This window comes from Spodoptera frugiperda, chromosome 25 (genome assembly GCF_023101765.2).
Source record: "Spodoptera frugiperda isolate SF20-4 chromosome 25, AGI-APGP_CSIRO_Sfru_2.0, whole genome shotgun sequence".
In the NCBI taxonomy this organism is placed as follows: domain Eukaryota; kingdom Metazoa; phylum Arthropoda; class Insecta; order Lepidoptera; family Noctuidae; genus Spodoptera; species Spodoptera frugiperda.
Genome location: NC_064236.1, coordinates 12,520,872 through 12,546,566, shown reverse-complemented (window position 1 = coordinate 12,546,566; position 25,695 = coordinate 12,520,872). Strand labels below are relative to the sequence as shown.

At 35.5% G+C, this 25,695-nt stretch overlaps 1 protein-coding gene across 3 annotated transcripts in view; it reads left to right on the top strand.

The window, feature by feature from the left end:
• LOC118261859 (forkhead box protein L2) overlaps positions 1-25,695 on the top strand; it is a 59,836-nt gene that overhangs the window by 20,036 nt on the left and 14,105 nt on the right. For all 3 annotated transcript variants that reach the window (XM_035572864.2, XM_035572873.2, XM_035572881.2), the window contains exons 4-8: positions 18,917-19,067; positions 19,152-19,486; positions 19,714-19,942; positions 23,339-23,495; positions 25,073-25,145. In XM_035572864.2, the coding sequence (XP_035428757.1) occupies positions 18,917-19,067; positions 19,152-19,486; positions 19,714-19,942; positions 23,339-23,495; positions 25,073-25,145 (945 nt within the window). The remainder of the gene's footprint in view (positions 1-18,916; positions 19,068-19,151; positions 19,487-19,713; positions 19,943-23,338; positions 23,496-25,072; positions 25,146-25,695) is intronic.

The following is a 25,695-nucleotide window of genomic DNA, read 5'->3' as shown; positions in this document are numbered from 1 at the left end:
ATAACTAAAAACTTTACTTTAAACTGTACTTTTTCTTGGATAACACATAAGTCACTGTAATTTAAAAACTGTAAGACTTAGATTTTTTTATATTTTTCTGATAACATTTAGAACCTTGCCGATCATCTGGTGCCTGTTGGACGTCGACTTCAGGGACACCCTGTATAAATCTAAGAACAAAATATTACATTTAGGTTAGGTACCAGTTTAGATTAATTGCAGTTATAATGGTAGAAATAATTAAATTAAGTGCTTTATATTATTACAATGCTATCATAGGGTGTTTAGCTATGAAAGGAAGGAATGTCATCACCAATATCACCTTAGTAATCCTACTTTTAATTCATAGTCATAACGAAACAACAATGTAAACAGAACAGACAGAGCGAATGTCAAATAATGACTTTTTGACATAACTGACGCACGCACGCCAATGACGTTTCGTTACATCTAATCATTAACGTTCAAACACGAAATAATAATTAGAATATGCATTCATTATAATATATATTATAAAAAAAAAATAACTAACAGTATGTATTTATACCAAATTCATATTAAAATCCGTACACATTACATTAATAAATCCTTTTTTTTATTGAATGACTCGTTTTGTTCCTAGTGTAAGCGTACTAAGAAACGCAGATGGTCGCCATAGAAACAGGAAATAGGCCTTGGGTTTTTTAAATTCACGAATTCCTAATTTTTATCCGCAAGTTTATCAGAATAATAATTAAGTAACCAAGGGTCTTATTTTCATTGCATAATATTGATTAATTTACATTTCTTGTACATTGATGAAATTAAGTGGGGCAGGATCTGGCATTGTCATTTTGGCTCTTGAACTTGAAAAAAATATTTGTAGAAGTCCAGGAAAGGTTTAAATGGTGAGAAAATAATGTTGAGGCGGTACGAAGTTTGCCGGATCAGCTATTTTAGGATAAAAGCGGTTAGAAGTTTCAATATATAAATGATTATGATGATGCGTGTTATGTAAGTGTGCTATGGATGCGTGCTATGGATTGGGTCATAGGGCATACTCAAACTGCGCATCTTCCTCGCTACTTTGCGACGGCACATCTTCATAGCACATCTTACTGTCAGTGGAAACGGTCACATCGTTTTACAGTTTAGCTGTTACATCCTCGCTGCATAGTTACATAGCACATCTCTGTTTGAAAAGTTCCTTAAGACTATATTCTGTATTGACATGACGAAAAAAAAAAAATTCGTTACGTTACCGTTGGGCTGCTTTTAGGTTCTATCTATTCAGTAAAAACGGTTTTAGCTTAACTTGACCAACTTTACACAAATCTCTGTGCAATTAAGTTTCGTTATCCTAAGTACCTAATGCTTACGGCGCCCCTGTGTGGGCGCCGAACCTGATGCGGCGGCCAGCTTGGGCGCTGCTCATGTCTCAGAGGGTCATGGCTATCCGGGTGATCCGTGGATATAGCACGATCTCCGGGGAGGCGGCGAACCTCCTTGCCGGATTACCGCCGTGGGATTTGGAGGCAAAGGTGCTTGCGCGCGTCTTCAGTTTGCGCACCGACGCGTGTCGCCGGGGCGAAACTCCACTGCCGCCCCAGATCAGTGCGTGGCGGGACGAGCTCCGGCGCGATTTCATGGCGGAATGGCAGCAACGACTGTCGCAACCGAGGGCTGGGCTCGCTGTCATCGCAGCGGTAGGTTCCTGTTCCTTATTGGGCGGGAGGAAACGCCCGGGTGTCATCACTGCGAGGACCGCCCGGAGGACACGGTAGAACATACGGTGGCGGTGTGCCCTGCGTGGGCTGAGCACCACCAAGTCCTCAGGGATGTGGTCGGCGACGGCGACCACATCCCTGTGGTTGAGACCGGCACTGGTTCAAGCCATGGTGCGGAGCGAGAGGGACTGGGATGCCGTCTCCTCCTTCTGCGAAGCAGTCATGCTAGCTAAGGAGGAGGCGGGGCGCGTGAGGGAACAAACCTCCTCACGCCCCAGCCGTCGAGAGAGACACTCCGGGCGTCGAGGATCGCGGGACGATCTCCGGCGACCGTAAGTGCGGGCCTGCGGACGGCGAGCAAGGGTAGCTCATCGCCCGAACAGAACCAGACACGTGCGTGAGGCGCGTCGCGTTCCGCGCGCGCCTCAAAAAGCCATCAGACCACCACAGATAGGGCCCAGTAGGGCTGATGCCTGATCCGGAGCTGCGGACTACCTAGCGGGTTTACCGGGGCTCCGGCTCGAAAAGCAGGAGAAGGAACGGGGTGGTTTTTAGTCAGTAAGAGTCTGACACTCCCTCTCGCCTCGCCCAAGGCGAGAAAAGCCATTGGATGATGTTCCCCCCTCAAAAAAAAAGGATCTTAAAAACGGGCAAGTGTTTGTTAAGCTGGCATACAAAGGGAATAAATAGGAATGGTCATCTTATTTTTAACGAATACAAATAGTATTTTTTGTAATGATTATTCATCAATCAATTTAAGCACCCGTTTACTCGTATGAAGTAATTAGAAAAGCTAGCTAGTAGCTATGTCTAACGAGAGTTATTTTAAAAATATACTTCATCAAATTCTTGTTTGTGGACGCCCTCTGCCCCGTTAAGGAGACATAGGTAGAACCTTAAGTAAATTTCTTGTTTGTCAATAATAATTAGCAGTAGTAATTTACATTGAAATACATCGAAATTTGATATATTTGTAGGTACTTATATGCTTTGCCTTCAGGGCAGCACAACCGAACTCTCCCTTCAACAAAGAACGAATTGCGTATTACAATATAATTGGTACAATAAATACGGGGAAGTATGAAAAGTGTTGTTAATGAGTAACTATCGTTTTACTAGATAATTGTTTTCACAGTTCGTTGAATATAATGAAACAAGAATGTACTACCGTTATTAGTATTTACATACTCTCCCTAATTTGTCACCAATTATTACAGCGGAATACGATATAGTTTTTACATAGCATAATGCCCTTATTGTTACTTCAACGAGTTTAGCGTTTCAACTTACCGACCGTGGCTTAACGTCATACCACTTCAAACGTTTGTTGTGTTGGTACGAACTTAGGAATATTTAATTTACGACCCAGCCAGTATTGTTCATTCAGAACGGTCTCGGGTTGATTGGCGATATTAAAAGTGTCAAGCGCCCGCTGCCGGAAATTCATTGATAGATTTAATCGCCTTGCACTGAAATAACGTACAACGCAGTAGGATTTGATTTGAGGAGTAAATTGCTAAGTCATTAATGCCGTCCGGTCGGCGCGGTTCTCCGCACTAAAAACTGTGCTATTTTCAGGGAGCTAACAGGGATCCTTGAAATTAAAGTCGACTTGCGTCACTATGCAAGTACTTGTAGACTTGCACTGTACCCGCAAAGTACAGTAAATATAAAGAGAGATAGGCAGCCACCTTGACGTTTAAATATATTTCCCATCACAATAGTAAAGCTCCTAAACTTCTCACATTTCCGAAAAAGTTTTCTATTAGATTCTGATTAAAAATTCTACACAACATCGTGTCTATGTCGTTTTTTTATCACAAATAATAGTTTCTTTTATTGCCGTTGTTAGTATTATCTTTTATAATAAATATATTAAGTATTACTATGGGTAATTTTACCGTGGATGTGATAAGATAGTAGTCTGCGATTAGACGTCTTTTGAGAAAACTTTTCAGTTGATCACTCCTGATTTCACACTGTAGTTGGGGTACCTATGTATATATTACGTAGAACAAAAAGCTAAATGCAAAATATCATAATCATCTTCGCTCTATCTTGCCACTGAGTATGAGCGATCACTCTTGCCACAAAACGGCACATTCATCCCCCTAATAAACTAGTATCGTACATAAGTGAGCATACAAGTAGAGATAAAATAAAAGTGAAGTAGGAGAAACTGAATCCATGACATTCTGGCGAAAATTACTAACTTGCATATGGCTGTGAAAATAATCGCGTTTACCTGTACCTACCTACAAGTATCAGGTTTCAGTTCTCAAGTAGTAGCTTCATACTTGGTTACATAATGAATGACACGTCATACGTAAGTGTTCATGTTTATAATATGTGGATAGGTACAAAATATGTTTACATTATAATCACAGCCTTCTGTTACTGGCTACACTCCATGAGATCATTGTGTTACAACTAGTATAAGCTCGTGTTGATCTATATGTAGGTATCTTATACAGATAGTTAAATAACGTACATACGTGCAAGTATTGTATCACCACTAAAGATATTATTATCAAAAGATGTTATTCCTTATTCACTTTAGAACATTTTGCATTAAAACGTTTTCTACTTTATATCTTCTAATGTAAGAAAATCATCATATGGTAATTTAAGTTTTAAAATCAGAAAGCAACCGGCTGGAGCCATGTCCTGCCAATAAGGTAGTTGCTATCGTCTATTCGTTCAGATTTTCGTAGTGTAGAAAGTAAAATTCACAGTGACAAAACTGTGCAAAGGTACAGTTTCGGTATTAGTTTATGAGATAGACCGGTAAACGAACAGACAACAATAATTTGATGGTAAGCAACCGGCGTTGCTCTTACACAAAACACCAAAGGCGTTAGAAGTGATTTGCCGGCCTTTTGGGGTTAGGTCAAAATTATAAATGTGTCTGCCGGTCAGCCCTCTAGTTAAACTTTTTGCTCGTTCCAAAGTGTAGATTCCTATGGAGAAGAACGAACAAAAAACTCAATGAGTTATTTTTTTTTCAATCAGGTTCAAAATTCAATTCTTGGCTACATTGTTTTGTTGGTTCAACTATGTGGAAACAATAACAACAATATTCAGTCGAAGAAAATGCAAAATAAAATATTTACCGTTGGCAAATCAAATTAAAATGAGTATTTTCAGATACCCTCGTATAACCTTTCACATTTGCGACGTCAACTTTAATTAATGACCTTTCATCACATCTCAACCGCATCTAAAGATACATGTTACACTTATTAACTATTTTTTGGATAAAATCTACAAGCCTGTAACATATTCGGTATCTAAGAATGTGAAATTCCATTGGCAGTGTAAAATATGTATAAAACAAAATCTTTGTTAGATTTTTAGTCAATTTCAAATTTGATAATAGAACACTATTATGACATAACTTAAATGCAGCAATGTACCTATTTAATGTTTGTTTGAGATTTACAGACCACCCTAATATTATGTAATCTTAAAAACTAATAATGATTCCTTATTTCCGCTACTTTATTGACAGAATGTACGAGAATTACAAGTGTACACTTGCACTTTTTCATAAACGTTTCTTTACATTATTCTAATGTACAAAATAAAATAATCAAAGCAATGAATACATTTTATGCACATTAGAATCATCATCATCAGCACAGCTCGTGACGAACGCGTAAAGGCATATAGGCGCGAACACAAGCCCTCCCTTAAGCATGCAATGCACAGTTCTGAAAATGCCGACTTCGGGTTTATTGGTTTTGATTAATGTGATTATTTTGTAATACCTACTTATTTCTCGGTGTCAATAGATATTCAAATATAAATTGCTAAGAGTTTCTTTTCTGGTCTGGATTCTATATGATTTTAAGCTTTGAAAATGTGAAGTGAATGGATAGTCTCTGGAAGTTAAGTTATTTTTTTCATCTACGGTTTTTTATCCACTTTTTAATAAATATTTTGTTCTTGTTTTTCAGTGATTCCAATTTTTTTTTATAAATTAGAAACTATGTGATGCAGTGTAATTTATTGCGTTTATCAATTAAATGCAAAAGTTTAAAAATTCTGCTCATCTTTAGTTTGGTTCGATACTGACTTCCATAGACAATCCTCCATTTTTACTTTTATTCTGATGGATTGATATGAAATATAGGTACAATATATTTTTACACTTTATCTTGTAAATGTTTGTATTGTATGTAATAGCAGAAGAATGCTTGACATTTCCCAGATAATTCTCAAGCCCTTTTCATAACAACTTTATTTCCTGACAAGAATCTGGTACATATAAGTTAACATGGAATTGTAACAGTTATTTAGTTATATTTTTATGAGTTTACGCATACGAACTTAGTTCTTTATGAAAAAAAAGTCTAGAATTACCAAAGTTGTTGTTGTTGGTTTGATTTTAGTTGAGCTGCCGTTTATTTCAGCCCAGTTGTAGGTACGTGTGATATCAATTCCGTTCTCTTAGTCTTCGTACCCCTGTCTTCTGATGTCTGCCTTGGACTCTCTGCATGTCACGTAGCTGTTGCCGAAGCTGAATAACGTTAAAATCACCATTGCGTCACGCAGTGGTTCCAATGAGCCGTCGTATCGTCCTATAGTGGCTCGTGTTCCAGGTCTCTGAACGAAGGTCTTGGTACCTCTTGTAAATTTTTTAACCCTTGGCCGACTTAAATAAAATTCTGTAAACCAAATTACGTTGTCTGCCCCAGGTCAGGGTAAAGTTACAATTTGAGCGTCTCCTCAGGTGTGGTATCCATTTTCTTACAATTAATGCTTGCCGAAACTCTGATCCAGACCACAGCAAGCCTTCAATATAAGGGTAGTAAGCAAAACCACTCTTCAGAGTTTTTAGACAGATCTGTTACGAACAAGTACCTGAATTACGTAAGTTTTAAACAACTATCTAATCTATCACTTTTATGACAATAATCGTTTTACAACAAAATACCACGTTTTCAATGTAATTCTATCTATCTAACTATCTAAAAGTTAATGTTAATTATAACAAATTTAAAAAGCAAATAAATGACAAATAACTTATCTCCTGTGGAAATGAATCTTTCCTGTGGAACTATAAAAAAATGTAAGTTAAATAACTTGCTGAAATCTAAATAACGATCTGGTTTTTGACTAATATCATATTACTTGTAACGTTGCCTAACAAATGAGACTATTTTTAACAAAAAATAACGACATTTTATTTTTAATATTTTTTTAACCCATTTTGTGTATGACCCTTATAGACCTATACATAATTATTAAGAAATGAAAATAAATACTAGTTGCTTCGTTTCTTTGCTTCCAATTGTATTTATTTGCGTAAAGAAAGAAAAAGAAAAAATGATTTACTCGGTTTTCAATAACCTCAAAAGTAGCTTACACTTTTTGATTAATAGTAATTATAATTTGTTCAGAACTGAAGTGGCAGCCCTATCCTGTCGCATTGATTGTGATCGTAAAGTTGCCCGCGTCGAATCCAGTACAAATATGAGCGTGTACTTCTGGTTTTTATGTGTCGCGTTGAGCCACCTTTAACACAGTTTACACCTAAATCGATTAGACATCGAGAGAAATCGATTAGACTTGTGCTGATAATTCATTTACGATAGAGGCTTTATCATTGCAATTCTTGCGTGTTAACGTGTATAAAATGAAGTGAACTAAACATATTGTAAAACAGTTTTATGATACAAAATGACAAAAGCAAGAATACTTTTTTAAGAGCTAAATAGAATAAAAGGTATAATTATAACACAAATATTTTTAAGTTTTGGGTTAATTAGTACATAGTCGGAACATTATTATGCATCCGGTGCCGTACGGCAACGACAGAGTTGAATACATTTTTCTTTATCCCACTCTTCCCGCTGGTGTTGTGTAAATTGAACTAAGGAATTATACATTTAATAGAGATAGTCAACAGCGCTGTTTCTTAAACCTGAACGTTGATCTTCGATCTTAAGTCTGCCAACTAAGTGTGGTGAATTTGGAGGTCCTCTCTTGTGTAGAGGCGGTTTATAGCAATAGATTATCGAGCTCCGATGAATATCAAAGTACAAAATATATTTTATAGGAAATTTATTTAGATTACTTAGAAACATACATGAAATATAATTTTTCGAAGTTACTACAGCAAGTGTCCACTAGGGTGGCGCTTATCGTTTGTCATCAGGTGATCCGTATCCGTATAAAATACTGATTGCAGTTTCTGTAATAGTTCTTTGAGTATCTAATGTTTAGTAATGAATTAGTCTCTACTCTATTTTATATGTTTTTAAGGTAAACTAATGATTACATTAATGCGAGGAGGAGACTTATCAAATGAAAACCAGGTTTTGACAAGTTAAGAGCTCCTTGCTAGTTTATTCTGCAGACTATATTGAATTGACTTCTTGTCTTAAGAAAACAGGCGTCGTTCGACATAATTTTCAAATATAAAGCTAAATTCTTTAAGCGTCAATGGCAACGTTATCCATTGACGCCGCCAAGAAGATAGACGTATTGACTCTTCGTGGGGTAGACAGCGGGCAGTCGTGAAGTTCATTTTTCTGTTCATTACCTGAAGTGTCTCCAATTCCTTCTGCTGCTGAAAACGAAGATATACCCAGTACAGTCTCTGATTCGTCCTTTGATCGACTCCGCCGACGCTTGCTATTTGGATGCCCAAACTTGAGCGATTGTAAAATGTCTGTATACGCTTTATCTTTGGTTTAAAAAAGTATGATCATGTCTTCCGACTTTCGCAAAAAGTTCAGATGGCTCTCAATTCGCCTTCACAGGAACATTTGCATCTTATGCTTCTTTTATTGTATCCTATTTAATCCTAACTGTCCGTTTTCCCGATCATCTCAAATTCGCGTAAGATTTATTATTTATTAATTATATTTATTTATTTATTAACCGCAGGTTTATTGAAAAAGTTGTCATCCATTCATATATCTTAAAGCCCGTAAAGTATAAACTACACTCGCGAGCAACCAAATCGACTCAACCAACATATGCGCATTCGTAGATGTTTTCCTAATAAAATACTGAATTATTTTTAAAAACCGATATGCCATTAGAAATCTTACAACTTCAGCTTTATATTGGTACCATTGTTATAAAAATTGTATCAGCACTTTTTAAAATATTTAACTTAATACAGCGGACAAGAGTATTTGCTCACTACGACTCCAACAAGTTATAACACAAACTACCCCTATAAAACCTCTACATTAAGGTTAACTTTATCTGTGGCTTATCGAAAGTTGATCGTACACATCTCCGCAAAAACGCTTCATTTTATTTCCAAAAATTATGGATACGACACCAGAAGAAGCCGCTCAAGTCGTTGCTCTACTGGAACAAGGACTAACTCAGCGAAGAGTTGCTGCTCCGCTGAGTTTGAGCCAATCTGTAGTATCAAGAGTATACAGATAGTATCAAGATACTGGTGCCTTCAATCCAAGACCAAGAATAAACCGCCACCGGTCCACCTCGGAGAGAGACGACTGTTTTATTATTTCAACTTCACTACGAAATCGTCTCTTGACCGGTGTCGATGTTCAACAGGAACTCAGAAGAGTTCGAAGAGTGGCTGTCAGCGAGGGGACAGTACGGAGACAGTTGGTGGAAGCCAACCTCACCCCTAAACGGCCTGCCACAGGCCCGAAATTGACGACCTGCCATCGGCAAGCGCGCATTCAATTTGCCCGAGAACACCTTGATGTAACAATGAACTGGCCAGCGGAATACGGACAATGGACTGGCCAGCGCTTAGCCCGGACATGAATCCAATTGAACTCTTGTGGGACGACTACCGTGCAGACACATTCTGCATTCGTCAGTAAATAAGACTGGCCTCCATTGTTCTATGCTCCAATCGAGGTGTTCTCGGGCAAATTGAATGCGCGCATGATCATACAAAAAGCAAAGTACTAGTACTTAATTAGATAATTGGGCGCCAGACTGTCATGTTACCCCGTTCAGGGTCAAGGCAAAACTAAAACGAAGCCACAAGTAAATAAAAAAAAATAGATAGGCTCTCTTAGGTCAGATAATGGCTGAAGAAATGATAACTACACTAACCTGAGGCCTACTAAGTTTGTTTGGCTTGGCAGATGATATTTAGTCTTGTGGTATCTCGCAGCAGTTATTTGGTTGAAGACTCATAGAATCTCTCGTATCAGCAATCGTGCAGACCCGTAGATTCCGTTGTCTGCCGTGTAGAAGAAGGGTGATGAGGTGGACGGAAGAGTTCCGTTTGCAGTGTAGATTCCGTGTTGTCTGCCTTGTAGAAGGTCTGCAGAGCCATGAGACAGACTCGAGACCTAAAGGATTAGCAGTGCATGATTCATTAAGTCACAAGGTTTCACCAGAACAGAGGAAAGAGTTTGTAAAAGGAAAAGTAAAGACTTCTTTATAGAAACTTTTCAGAGATAAGACGCGAAGGAGTGACAGACGAAACGAAAGTCAATGTCATGTCAGCTGCTAATTCCAAAAAGTAATATAAACAATATAATATAATATTTTTATAGCTAAATAAAAGGAAATACCACAATATGATATATAAAGTAAGGGCCGTGGTGTTCAAAATGAATACAGGAATTAAACAAAACTACTGCATTTAGGTATTCAAACTTATAACAGGTGGTAAAAATGTACATTTCTATTGAGGTTACTTGAATTGCTGACATTAACACGTAATTCGTAAATTGAACTAGTTAAATAACTTGATTAACTCATGTATTGAGCTTATCTAGAAGAACGACATCGTTCGTATCTAGCGGGCGCGGGCTTGTAGCGATCTCTTCGAACCCCTGACGTCAGCTTGGGTCGCGTCCCCTTAACCTCGGCGCTCTTGTTGCAAACTGTTCATAATTCAATCCGATTACAATAAAAAAGTAAGATAGGCGCAAAATCTTTAAGTAGTTTTAGTTTTTTAAACACTTCTTGCCTGTAAAAACCAAAGGCTACTAAATTGCAGGTAATAGTGTTGGTACCTACGTCTACTTTAGATCACTATAGTTAGCTGTTAAGTGTTACTTTGAGGGGTACCGGTAAACTATGGCAACTTTACCGGGCCCTTGGCAACTTTACCATACTATAGGTATTCGGTATAAACTCATTTATCTAAAAATCTACCCACTAGAATTCTGTTTTGTAATAGAAGTATTTTTTAGACATTAAAAGGAAATATTTACTATATTTTGCGTAGACGTAAGACTGCTATTATGCCAGTAATGGCCGTCACAATGTATGCGTGAAAATGAGCTAAAAGTTAGTAGTTCCTAAATTGTGCTCACAGAGCCTTAACTATTTGTCACAGGTGAGTGAAATTTTGATCTTGTATGTATAATATAGTTGGGATTACTGTTGTAATGTCAGCAATTGCTTTTTCTTTAATTTATTGATAAATAATCGCTTCGGTAATGTTGACACAGGTTAGGTAAAGTTGCCACGGCCTGCTTTGTGGCAACTTTACCTACAGTTAGGGTTGGCAATAAATGTTTTTTTCTTGTTTGTGTGTATGTAACCATTTTCGAATACCTAAATTTCACAGCATAATAGTGAATATCCTGGATGATAAAATATAATGTATTTAATAATACCTCTTGTTTTACAGCCAAAATGGCTCCCATGAAACAAAACCGCAGAAAACTCGGAGCTAGACACTATAAAAATTATACGGAAGTGATGTTATAATTAGCTATGGAGATAGTGAAGTCATAAAATTAAAAAGTCAAGGATTAAACATTATTTTGTAGCCTTTTTTACAATTTTAAACATAAATACTTAAAATTTTAGAACTTAATTTAGTTTAAAAGGGAATAATATTTATGTTAGAAATTTGTGCGTTTTTTTACTTTAGGTTTAAGGTTTATTAATTTTTTTTTTAAATATACATGTCATAAAAAAGTTCCTCCTTTTTTGACAACCCCGAGCGTAACAAATTATTTGTATGTAAATTACGATGAAACCCGTGGCAACTTTCCCTAATGTCTGTGTAGCCGTTATCTTTATAGATTTCCTCATATTGTTTGCATTATAATACGAAGAGGTCCTAGATGAAGCCCTCTGTACCTCAACAACTCTTTAATATGCAATACACGATGAATACGGCGCGTAGGTAAAGTTGCCAAAAATTTGGTATCTTTACCCATGTTGTTTTTTCTTTACTACGGCTAAAATAAGTGTTTGTATATAATGACGATTACAGTAAAGTGAGCCAGATAGACTACAATTCTAAATATATAGTTTTGGTTTCTATGCGTCTTATGGTTAAAAATATATTTCGTGTTTTGTACTAAAATATGGTAAAGTTGCCATGTTTTACGGTACCTCAATAGGTATACTGTGTCTATATCCTATACGTTATAAATTATAACGCCATCAAATCGTTAACAATTACTAACGCAAGGAAAATTATGAGTATTTTCCGTTAATAAGATTCGAAAGTCTTCTGCATTCAGCTTGTAAACTTGCTATAAGTACCTTCGTACGTTAAATATTCACAACTAAAAATATCGCATTATTAACAAATATTATTTCCACGATAGCACTGCAGAATCAAGGTACATTTTTATTGCAATGCCATTTATCATTTTGGATACAAAATATGATAGAGATATAGAGCTAGTTACACCGAGTAATTCCCATGAATTGCCTTGTCTCTTCTTTCGTTTCAGGTATTTTTTCATTGAAAACCTAGTACTAAAAGCAATAAAAGATTGCTGCATTCATGATGTTACCTAACCTACTGCCAGTTTAATGCATAGTTATTACTTATTTTATGATATAACACCGATTGACCGTCATCGGGGTGTTACTGCGCCCACAAAGCGTATGCACACCTTACCTAGAACCTTACGTTATTAAACTTTATTGTTTGAGAGAACAATTACCTTTTGTACGAGTTGGGTATCGACGCCATTATCAGTAGACGCATTAAGTAACGCCGGAGGCTCGAGTTCTACTATTTAGCGTAAGTCGCAAAGGCTACCATTACCACCTTTTTAATATGTCTTTGTTTGCTTTTCTTTGGAAATATAAACGCTGATGGAAATAGTATTTCTCTAAATGTTTTTAATTTCATTTACATAACTAAATTTCTTATATTCGATTGACAAAACGGCGACACAGTATTTAGGAAAGAATGCCAATAGTCTTTGAAAAACACGAAAAAGATAACTCAACTGTACAAATTACTGTAATGTATTTTGTTTACAAATGTTACTAGTATTATTTACAAACAACGTTGAAACTTCTTTTCAGTAATTTCAAACATCTTACTAGAGATTAATGACTGTTTACGTTTTATTTTCAAATTAACCCGACTTCTTTTTCCCTCGCAACCAGGTGTTTGATAATAATCGCCTCGAGGTTTTTTACCCCATAAATACGGATAGGTCGCTAATTGAGCGAAAGATTATGTTACGTGCCTCAAGGTAGAACAAGCGATGTAATTGCTACCGTAAAATAAGGGAACCGTTTTTTCGACGCTTACTTTTGTCGTTCTTTAGAGCAGTGGTGATGCCATCGCCCTGTCATTGTTTTTCTTAGTTCCGTTGTAGAATATACCTACATAGGTAAGTAATTTGAGTACCTGACGACTCTTTTCACCTTCTAAGATAGGCTTAATTTGGAATTAGAAAATACAAAATGGTAACAGAAAAAAACATCATTAATGGTGTCAAATTACGGAAAACACTGAACATTATAATTAGTAATGTTTTTTTGAGCGTCATTGGTACTATAGGGCTACAGATACTTCACTTTTTTAAATATATTTAAAGGGTGTAGATATTACCTATGTCAGTATTTTAATATTAGATATGCGAGATGGCTTAACAATAAAAATATTGTTTGGAAAGCGATGAGTACTCCTAGCTGGTTTTTATTCACTTGACTCGATTAGATTGACAATTATACATCACAAGTGAATGCCTAAAGAAAAGCCACTATTGTTCTGGGATATTTTTAACACAAAATTATTTTATGACACAAGGCACTCATTAGCCAGGAAGGAGCAAGTGTTAGCATTTGCAGAGTCCAACATTAAACGCCAAACCAATGATACTCATTACAAATATTTCCGAAATAAATTAGTTCCCTGTAAAATTTAAATTATTTATAACTAAACTGTACTGTAAATTAAACTGTGCAAATGGAAATTCTGTAAATTTTTAATTTTCAAAAAAATAATAGTAACGTGTGTTAGTAGATGATAGACAAAGACAATGAACTATAAATATGATTAAAAAATGTTTGTCTGTCTGTCTGTATGTTGAACCATCACATAAAAACTGGCTGTCCGATTACGATGAAACTTAGTACCGATGGTCGAAATTACACGCGTAGCGCGGAGCATAGCGTTGGGGATCTAACTAGTAAGATAAATGTGAATGTTTGTGCGTTTGTGTGCATGTTTGTTCCTCAATCATTAAAGGATTGGGATTAGGAACAGGGGTAGGTTATGGTCTCGAATAACACATAGGACGCTATTTTATCCCATGGGACCGCGCGCGTTAGTACTTAATATAAAGCCTACGCTACAAGGGCTTTGTCTCTTGGATACCACATCGCTCAATGAGTGAGTGCGCCAAAGCCAAAAGGAGAAATCTAAAAAGGTTTTGGTCTAGAATATAAAAGATACGAAATATCTCAATTTTTTACGATTTCCAAATTTGGCGCTGTAGATTATAAATATTGTCTTATTTAACATACATACACACTCACATACCTCATATGAGGTATTGCATAGGTAACTGTACAGTAATCTGTCGAAACCTTTCGTATGAGATTCCTTCTGAGTTTCTGAGAATAATTCTTGCGGATTTTATTATTTTTGGATCTAACTTTAAATTTCGAAATTCTAGTTTAATGCCAAGAACCAAAAACTGAATGCATGATTTTAGTTCTTTTGGATTTTATTCAATATTTACTTGCATTTTAAAGACTGTTTGCAATTGATACCAAATCCTGTTTGTTTCGTTATTGTTTAATTAGATTTCTCTTTAATGCCAAAAAATTTGTACAAATGCACTTTTTGGCTAAATAGACTTACTTAGACACTAGACTATGTTATTGTTAAACTTTTTATCTCAAGCGTTAATCTTGTTTCTTGTAAAACTTACACCCATTTTTTAGTAATAAAAACAAATTGATTTTTAAAAATAACCTAGAAAGAAAGCTAGTTAGTAAAAAAGTACCTTTTGATATTGTGTAATTCACAACACACTGTGGTAGGTACCTGATGTCGATAAGCCATCGTTTCTTTTTACGTAATCCATTGTGCATATGGCAGTAAAATAACTTTTTTTAATTTGAATGTTTAGTTACCTCTTGTTATTTATCTTGAGTGTTTAATTACTGATATCATCCATGTAGGTATGTATAAATACTTTACTACACAAGTTAAAAACAGTGCGGCTGATTTATATGATTTGTGCTTTGTAGAATTCGTCTCCATCGTTCGTCTCCATAGTCGTTTTGTGATCTCCTGATTTTGACATGACGTTTGGAATTTTAATCGCATAGAAATTGAATTTCCCTATAAATATTGTGATGATCGTGTAAAAATATCTAATCGATAAAATCTATACCATGGGCTGAACACCGCCGTGTCTTCAGGGATGTGGTCGGTGACGGCGATGGGCTGAACACCGCCGTGTCCTCAGGGATGTGGTCGGTGACGGCGACCTCTCGCGTCCGGCATTGGTTCAGCCCATGGTACGGAGCGAGGGGGACTGGGATGACGTTTCCTCCTTCTGCGAAGCAGTTATGCTAGCTAAGGAGGAGGCGGGGCGCGTGAGGTCACGAACGTCCTCACGACTCCGAGACTCCGAGGGTCGGGGATCGCAGGACGATCTCCGGCTACCGTAATTGCGGGTCTGTGGACGGCGAGCAAGGCTAGCTCGACGGCCGACCAGAAGCAAACCCGTGCGTGCGGCGCGTCGAAAAATAAATCATTAATTATAATAAATTTTATCGATCTTTATGATATTATTTATAGAACAATTTAATGGCAATATCATCATGCTGCAAAAGAAGTCTAAAAGTATCAGTAGAGGATCAGATATTGTTTGTTAGATGATTAGGGCAGTATTTATTTGGTTGTCTGGATTTGATAGTCTTTTCGATCACCGTGTACGATCGATTTTATATAATTGTGACAACACAATTCGAAATTCCCTCGATATGTTCACAGTCGAGCAATGTAGTACTTTGTTGGTGTGGTTCACACAACTCATGCGGTTACCATGTTTTGTATTCATTCAAGCCTATATCAGCGGCCGAATTTTTACATGGTTTGGGATGGATTTGCCTACCAGACAGTTTTTATTATTTTTTATTATATGATTTGCTGGCTGTCCAGGGCATTTATTTTGTTGGTAGGTTAGTAGGTTTATAAATATAAAAAAATATAACATTTTAAAAACATATCTCTGTCTGGAGTTATTTCTGGAAAAAGTTTGCAAAAGACTTTTATTTTTCATAAAGAATATTTTGCGTAAAAATCGTAGATAAAGGTTACAAAATGCCTTGTAAGAAACTTATATTAATTAGTAGTAATATGGTCGTTAACGAACGAGCAATTTTGTCAATTGTGTAATATTCTATTTTTTACGGCATCGACCGGATGCATGAACATAGTGGATGTTTAAGAAGCATGGAACCCAGATTTTAACGTTATTAATGCCCCAGGCACCATAACCGATTTTGCATTTCGAAATATTTATATATTGGATTTCGCTTATTGGATCAACCTTTTTCCGATATTTTCAACGATGTATTGCTATTTTAAAGTATGCTCGTTTTTTAACATCTTAATTACAAGATATTAACTTTCTCTATTCCACGAATGCTCGATTATAATATTTTTCTATCTCTAAACTTTCGGGACTACATTTCCTAAATAACAATTAAAACGGTATAGGTAAAAAAGAAATACTATTTTATACTATTTAACTAAGGATATTGATGAAGACTTGTCTGATAGTTATTAGCTGTCTCTATAAACTTTATGTCGCCCCTGTGTGGTGTGTGACAAATGAATAAAACTTTTTTTTAAATCTGTCTCCGTTAAGAAAGTTCCCATTAAATATGACACACTTGTGGCATTCACCACAGCCCACATTTTTCTTTCTTATGAATTGTATTTAGGAAATATATTATATTTAACTGATTTATAATAAGTTTGTAATCGCCAATCCGGCTTGGGCATGGTGGTTATTATAATTCTCTCCGTGTGAGAAAAGGTTTTTGGTCAGCAGTGGACACTTATAGGCTGTGTATGATGTGATTAGATTTTATATTTGTTGTTTGTTTAGTCGTTTTTATTTATAGTTATTATCAAATAGTTATCTTCACTCCCTGGCGTGGGAGAGTGTCAGACTCTTATTGACTGAAAACTATTCCGTTCCAACTTAGGTAAAAAATGTAATAAACAAAATGTGCTCAAGGTTATCAAAATAAACAATGATAAGGTTGCGTGTTGTTTTGTGAACAGTATTATTTCGATTTCCAGAATATTTAGTGTATTACAATACACTTACAGAAAAGTAATTCTCGTTGGACAAGTTAGAACTCAAGCGCTCGACTGAAAAGCACTGGTACAATAAAACCAAAACGGAAATAGGAACATGAAAACGATCTATGTAATGTAGTTTTATATCTGAAAGTAATAGTTTTCATGTCTCTGCATTGTGTGCCACCTAGGCGCTGCTATAATATGCTGAAGGGTCAATCGACTCTTTTTATTCCTTTGTATGCGAGATGAGTCTCTCATAACTCGTCGAACATTCAGAAGCCAGTTATTCAACGGCATGGGTAATTCGCACTGCTCCCGAACTAACGTTTCACAATTGTTATTTGTTATTAATTTCACGAACGATACGCCGGCTTTTAATGTTTTATAAATACGACGCATTGTTCTATAAGCGACACAATACCTTGCGGTGTTCGCGGCTCGGCTCGAATCCGATATGCAACTACATCGGCGTGCGGCGTCTGTCTGACGCATTCTTCTACACACGCAAAATGTGGAAATATACCTTTTTCCATTCTTTTATGACCATATTAAGAAAAAAAACTTAATTTAGAATGAGTTTTTAAAAAAATACGTACGTTTATTGTACAAATATAATTTTAGGCATCAAAACATTAAGTCACCGTAATTGAATCCATAAATATAAACCATCTTCTGCATAAAAAAACGGAATATGGTTTTCTTAAACAAGGTAATGGAATAAGTAACTCAGTATTACTTTAACCATGGGTAGAAGCACATATAAATGTATGTAGTGTGCATGTTTAGCTACCTACAACGTTAAGCGACGAATTCCAAGAAACCCGTATCGGGAGGCACGTACGCGTAAGATTGGCTAAATCTCAAGTGTTAAATGTTACAACATAATAACAATAATGTATACTGTATGTACTTTAAACAGAACTTTTGTTGCATTCTAGTACCTACTCCATTTGTAAGCAATTATAGAGTGAGCACAATAGCGGTTGGTTTCCACGAGTGTTCAGGATAAACAATATCACTAGTTAGTAGATCTTTGGTTTAAAATCTGCAATTAAATATAAGTATATGTTGTAATTCACAAATAAAACCTGTGGCCACAAAATATAATATTAGAGTTCATCATAAAGTTGACGAACAATTACGACAGGACATTCATTTCGATCATAACTGCTAAGACAATAGTCCACGGTAGAATTCTGGGAATCACGATTAATAATTGTTCTGCATCTAAAACTAACAGAATGGGTATTAGTCATCATAGTTATTAGGACTAATACGACACGTAGTAGCTAAGCAGGGTTACTGTAACTAAGTATAAAGAATTTATAAAATAGTGCCTGCTGTCGTTATATATGATAGGTACTTATATCTAATAGATATTTGTATGATGAGTGAGTTTCATTTTCTGTACTTACACCATTCAGTTCATGATACAACATAGCTATTAGGAACATATTATATCTCTGTTATAATGGCTAAAGATTCATGATATACAAATAGTATAATTAGATATTCAACACTATACTCATACGCACTTACTCTAAATTCCAAAAAATTGCAAAAAGTATCTTAAATGGTTAATTGGTGAAATATTTTAACAGGTATTTTTAAATGTTGTTAAAGACCATATCATTTATTTTTAGTTTCACTATATTGGTACCCAATATATTTCATACTTTAAATTGAATCATAATTTTCTACGTAGGTGCTTCGTACGACAGTAGAATATGTCTTCAAGAAAGCAACTCGGATGCTGCAAGTTCTCAAAGTGTCAAGGGAGAAGAAGAATTATCACGAGTTTACCAAACGCTGTCTTTGCCAACTTTACCGAGAGAAGATAATAATTCTAATAACAGGTGGGTTTGAACGGGCAAGTTTAAAAAAAATATTTTTTTAATAAAGTTGCTGTAATACTGATTATAATTTGTTTTGTGATGTAGCACGACTGAAACAAAGAGTAAATCTAAGTCAACAACCCCAGCTAGCCCAGGAAATTCTGAAATGAAGCCGCAGTCTACCACGCCGACGTCTCAAGCTCTTACTAAACCTCCCTATTCCTACGTAGCTCTCATCACGATGGCAATCCAAAACAGTCAAACGAAACGTGCAACGCTGAGTGAAATTTACGCTTACATCACCAAGGAATTCCCATTTTTTGAAAAGAATAAGAAAGGGTGGCAAAATTCGATTCGGCATAATTTAAGTTTAAATGAATGTTTTATCAAAGTTCCGAGAGAAGGTGGTGGTGAACGTAAGGGAAATTATTGGACTCTTGGTGAGTTTTTGTTTAAGTAAATACTATTTGTCGTATAAGTTGATTTAGAAAGTATTATGTATTTAATATTTTGTTGGCATAAATGCAATGCGATTATTTGCCGGCTGCTCCGCGACCATTCACCGTCATCTCATATTTCATATTTACATCAGAAAGCGAATTGCTGGCGTTGTGATCCTGGTCCGATGTTTATAGACTCTTGGGTGGTGAGTGTAGTATTGTTGTAGATCCTCAATGCGGAGAGATGTTCGAAAATGGCAACTTCAGACGCCGACGACGGATGAAGAGGCCGTTTCGAGCCACCCCTTACTCCAAGACACTGTTTGGAGACGGCTACCCCGTGGCACACGTTGGTCAACACGTACCACCCCACATGCAGCCTCTTCCTCTTGGGGCTAGGAATTACTTTGGATCCGGTTCACCATACCATCCGCCTTCTTACCCGAGATATGACACGTGAGTTCCCATATTAATTTTGTTTTATAAAAGTCACCAATCCTATAAATAGAAGTTTGCAAAAAAATATTGGACCTAACAAACCGATACCCTAAAATTACATATACCTAGTTTAGGCTATTTTATTTAAAATAATTAACCAAACAATATATAAATAAGAGGATGGAGGAGAGGGATGATATTCAAGAGAAAGGAGTTCGTGGTAAGGTAGTGCTGATAACGGAGAATGAAAAATAATACATTTACGTTATGTCAACATCAGGTAGCGTTAGCGTGGCTTGGTATGTGAGCAGGATAAAGAAGTCGAATTCGTGGCCATTCATAATTATGTAATGAAAACGTCTTCATTGATCATATTTCAAGCGAGGACAAATTAGCAAGTTGAACGCTTATGACATTTTACCTATCATATTATTAATTATGAACAATGTTTACGGTCCTCATACTAGTGTTTACAAAACACATGCTAATAAATTTACTGATATGTTTGCTTAAGAATTTTATTTCTGACTAGCTTCCGCCCGCGACTCCGTCCGCGCGGATATCGGTCTTCGCGTAGAAGTTTTATTTCTCCATTTTGAGTAACTCTGACAATGACATCTTATAAATATCTATTGGACTCAAATACGGCGAGGCCCATAATAATTAAGGAAATCCCTCTATTGAGCTACTGTTGTTGAGCTCGCGTTCTGTAGAATAAAACTGAAAAATAAAGTTTTATTTTTTTCTACGTATTTTACCAGGATAAAAAGTATCTTATTTTATGCCCAGGATAATAAGGTATAATTATACCAATTTTCATCGAAATCGAACCGTTAGTTTTCATCGAAACCGTTCATGAACATTAGACAAAAAAAAATCATTTAGGGTGTCCCAGCAAGATAATTAAATAGAAAACGCCGTTTTTAGTCTTTTGATAGTTATATTTTTATTGACTCGTAAAGTACATAGGATAGGGTTATGTATGGAATAACACATCGGACAAATGGCCTCATGGCTTTGCGTGCACATGCGCACTCTTTTGTTGAAATTTCCATGACCATTCTGCATAAATGTGGCTGAATTTCGTTGATGCAGCGTTGAATCTCCTCCTTTAATGCACGTGTGGTTGTGGGCTTGTTGACATAGACTTGTGATTTCAAATAACCCCATAAAAAGAAGTCTAATGGTGTTAAATCACACGATCTAGGAGGCCAATTTTGATCACCGAAACGAGAGAGTACACGACCTGGAAATGTCTTTGAAATATTCTTTAATAATGAAGACACGTTGTTATATCGTGTAACGCTCCATTTTCAATAACCCTATACTGTTTGCTGTCAAATTGCTTTTTTTTCAGAGTTGCCAACACTTCACTGCACAAATGGCGGCAAATTCAAATCTTGCGTTAATTTTGGGACACCCAATATTTGGGTTTGGTATCGATCCAGTAACACCCTCTGCTATTTATTCTTTCAATATTTTCAATGTACAGAATTGACCCTTCTACAGATTTCTTATAATATGAATGAATGCATGAATGAATGAATGAATCAATGAGAGTGTTATAAACGTAAGAGTAGACAAATATAATCAGAAAGCTAAGCTGAACTGCTAAGCTATCGGGAGTTATACGTGTTATTGTGAGTCAACCATAAGAGATAGACATTTGCTGTCGTGGAATTTTTTTTAAACAATTTTAAGGAGAACATTTCCGTCCTACATGATTTCTGTGTAGCTTTAACCATTAAGGCACACACAACGGAAGCTTAAAAAATGGAGTAAGTTCTTCTGTTTTCCCAATATTTCCCTTCACTGCTCTACCCCTATTGATCGTAGCGTGATGAAAAGTATACCTTAACCTGCCCAGGAGGATGAAGAACAATTGTACCAAGTTTCGTTGAAATCTGTCCAGTGGTTTTTGTTTCTATAACGAACATACATACAGACAGACAGACAAACAGACAGACAGACAAAAAAAATCTGATTGCATTTTGCCGTCAGTATCGATCACTAATCACCCGCTGAGTTTTGGAAATATATTTCATGTACAAAATTGACCTCTATACAGATTTATTGTAAGTATATTCTTAGGTTTTTAAATTAGATAGTTATCAATGAATGTTATTATCACATTGAATGTTGGATGTCACGTAATTTATTGACTAAAGCAATGATAAGAAATATAGGACCTTATTATGTGCCTTTCTAAACTTCTAATGGAAATAGAAAATATATAAATATCGCACATCTCTAGATGCCGTCGTATTATTTATATGTATATGAAAAGTTTATCTTAAAAATGTTTTACTCGATAGTTTCCATTGACGTGGACAAATAGTTTTCAGAGGGTTTTATTGTGATAGAAATTCATCAGTTTGTTTTGAAAATATAGTAAAAATTTACCTATTTACCATTTTTTACTTATATAAAGCTAGTAGATTATCAACAGGTATAGCATAATTAACCCAAGAGTCACCGGGACGGGTAGGTCATAATTAAAAAAGAAATATATTAAGAAGTAGGTAATATAACTGAGACAGAGTTCAAAACTTTGTTATCAGATGCTGTTTAAAACACATCAACACAAATTAGGAATGATGACCATTAATCAAACTAAGAGTTTTAGTTTTTATTTAATAAATATTTGACTCAACTATACATATTTGTTTATTAATTACAACTTAACTAATGAATAACTAAATTTTGGGAGTAAGTAGCATTATTTATAATACATTTTCAATGGAGGAGATCTCAATTTTACCGAACGTAAGGTACTACTACTTAACTAGAGTACTACCTTTCTAGAGTCTATAGTATAAGCACTTTCTACCTAGCCAGATCCAGATATTAGAGAATACGATCTTTTTAAGTGTGCCAAAATGCATATTCTAAATGAATCTTAATCTGTTCAAATTATGAATTTAACTATAATAGGTAATTACCTATTATATATGTACCATGAATAATATGTTTTAATAACATTGTCATAGAAATAGACCATGGATTAAACAATGTGAAGTATGCATTGCATTATGATGAGATGTCAGGTTATTTAAATCATAAGTACAGGTTTTCTTGCTAAACTGTATGTCAAGGGTAACTAAACATACCATGAAGTCACATGTACTTGCCAGGTTGGAACCCACATTTTTCCTGGCTTTTTGTAGTATATACATCTTTGACAGTTACTTACATTGTTGTATCATCAAATTTTACTGTATAATTTAGTTATTTAGTGTATTATTTCTTAGGAAATGTAATTTGACATAAAAATACTAATAATAATTATTATGACCTATGATTTGAATTAAAAATAGGCCTTGCGGTCGCAAACTATGTTTAAAGTGAGTTGTTGCTCGAAACACTCGCTGTTCCTAGTTAACACATGTTTAAGTGGTGTTTAAATATTTTCAGTACATGGTTGACGCAGTCACCAAGCGGGCTAGGGTACGCGGGCGCGTGCGGAAGTATGGGACGCAGTCCACCCGGGTGTTCGCCACACAGCGCGTTACCCCACCAGTCGTCGCCCGTCACCGTCAATCCCTTTGCGACACATCAAATTCAAGGACAGGTATTCAAATCCAACTTTGTTTTTTCTAATAATTATGTAACATTTTCTTATTTTTGTGAAAATCTTCTATCTGTCGATCAGTTTTCTAGTGGAGTTATCAAGTACCTGAGACTGCACGTTTGGTACAGTGATTGGTCTGTAAGTCTGTCTTTAGCCCCCTTTATAACTGTTGCTGGAGATTTAGTTGAGGCTTTACTGAAATACTTATAAGAAACAAATTTTATACAAATATAAACAAATCTTGTAATGCTATTCTGAACTCCGATGGCGTGTTAAGAGGCTAATTTCATTTCAGTAATTAAATCGAGATTAAAATTTGAGTAGCGTATCAAAAAGCAGTAAAACCGTATGTTCGCAAATTGGCGCTATGACTGTTCAATAAACGCCTTTAACGGTGGAATAACTAAGAACACGAATGTACATTAAATAAGGCGTTAGGTTCAACAAGTTTCAAAGTAAATATTATAATTGTAAAATTCTCTACAAAATAATGTTAGAATTACTGGTTAGTAGTTTAATATTAATTTAAAATTATTAATAAAAGGAATCCGTGAAGGTAGATGTTCATGGTGATCAAATAGCTTTGGTTGCTAGATTAGATATTTAGCAATGCATTAGATGTATAAATAGGGTATACATATTTATATATTTACGTGGACCAATAAAGGACCAAAATATTGATATGTCTGTCTCAAGTACTATACACATAAATATATTTTTTTATGTTAAACGGTTTTGATGAAATAAAATTATTATAAAATTTTATGGTCATTAAGATTAAGTGTGTGTGATCGTTCCGATATCAGAATAAGGGTATATTCTAATTCAAACAAACAAATGGAGCTAAATAAAACCGTTTAAGTATTTGAATGCTAATAGAAAACTGTTGAAGGCAAATCCTCCGCTAACGTCAGTCATCGGTGACGCCCCGTGACGTTTAAAGTGTTAAAACGAAATAAACATTATTTTTTACACCATAAGGTCCGTAACCAAGGAATTATATAATATATACCTTAATAACGATTATTGTAACGAGCTTACCTATCAGGCTCTTGACCCAACTATCTAACAGACAGCAATCTTACCCATCAATATTAATAAAAACTAAACTATTAATAATATAAAAATCAAGAAAATCTGTCTCCTCTGGACTCTTAGTCCAATATGCTTTTAAAAATAGGTATTATGTGATTTTCCGTTTCTGAAATTATTGGCAATATTTAATATGTATAGGTAAAGGTGATCAAACTGCCTCGTAGGCCGAGTGGTTGCAAATACGACTGCCAGCAAGGGTTCAATTCCCGGGTCGGCCGAAGTATTGCTTGGCATTTTTATTCTATTTTTCGGTTCACAGTAGTAACACGGAGTCTATAAATGTGCCCGGTATCTGGCAATATGCTCAGCACCTATTACATGCGACTTACAACATAAATTGTGAAAAGTGGTTTTACATTGTACAGCGGCACTACGTGCCATAACGTGCACCTCTGCCTACCCCTTCAGGGAAAAAAAAGCGTGACGTTTTGCTTTTATTTTATAAGTATTATGATATTAACACTATATTTTTTTGGTTTCAGCTCCAGAGTCCATTGCAACCCATGCAATCGATGTCCATGAATTCCTATAATGCCATTGGAGTCAGTGCCATAGGTATTATTTTAGTTATTCGTTAGTATATAATAAACCTAGACCTAGTATAGTTTATAAGGTCGCCTTATAAACTATACTAGGTCTAGGTAGTAAAACTAGAAGATGTTGATGATATATATGCAAAATAAATATAATTTAATGCCAAACATATTTAGAAGCAAAACCCCGAATCGATGAGAACGGTAAATTATGAATGTTCCTAATCTTCTCTTGTCTATGATTATTGAGTGACGGTGGTCACTTAAAAATAATTGCTCTTATTGATAGTTAATATAGTACGACAAATAAGAATTATCCGATTCGGCGCAGTTACTTATTTACCTTTATTTTTTCTTTATTTATTTCTAATACGTGATTATTACATCATCTTTTAATATTTAAGTAATTATAAAAATAACTATTAGGTATTTACCTATATTTATTTAAAATGCTCTAAAATCTAATTATTAATTATTGCCAATGAAAAACAATATAAAATAACATTTAAAAATATTAAAATAGGAGCCGACTTGTAGCGACAATGGTTCAAGCTACCGATGGTTAGGGCTCT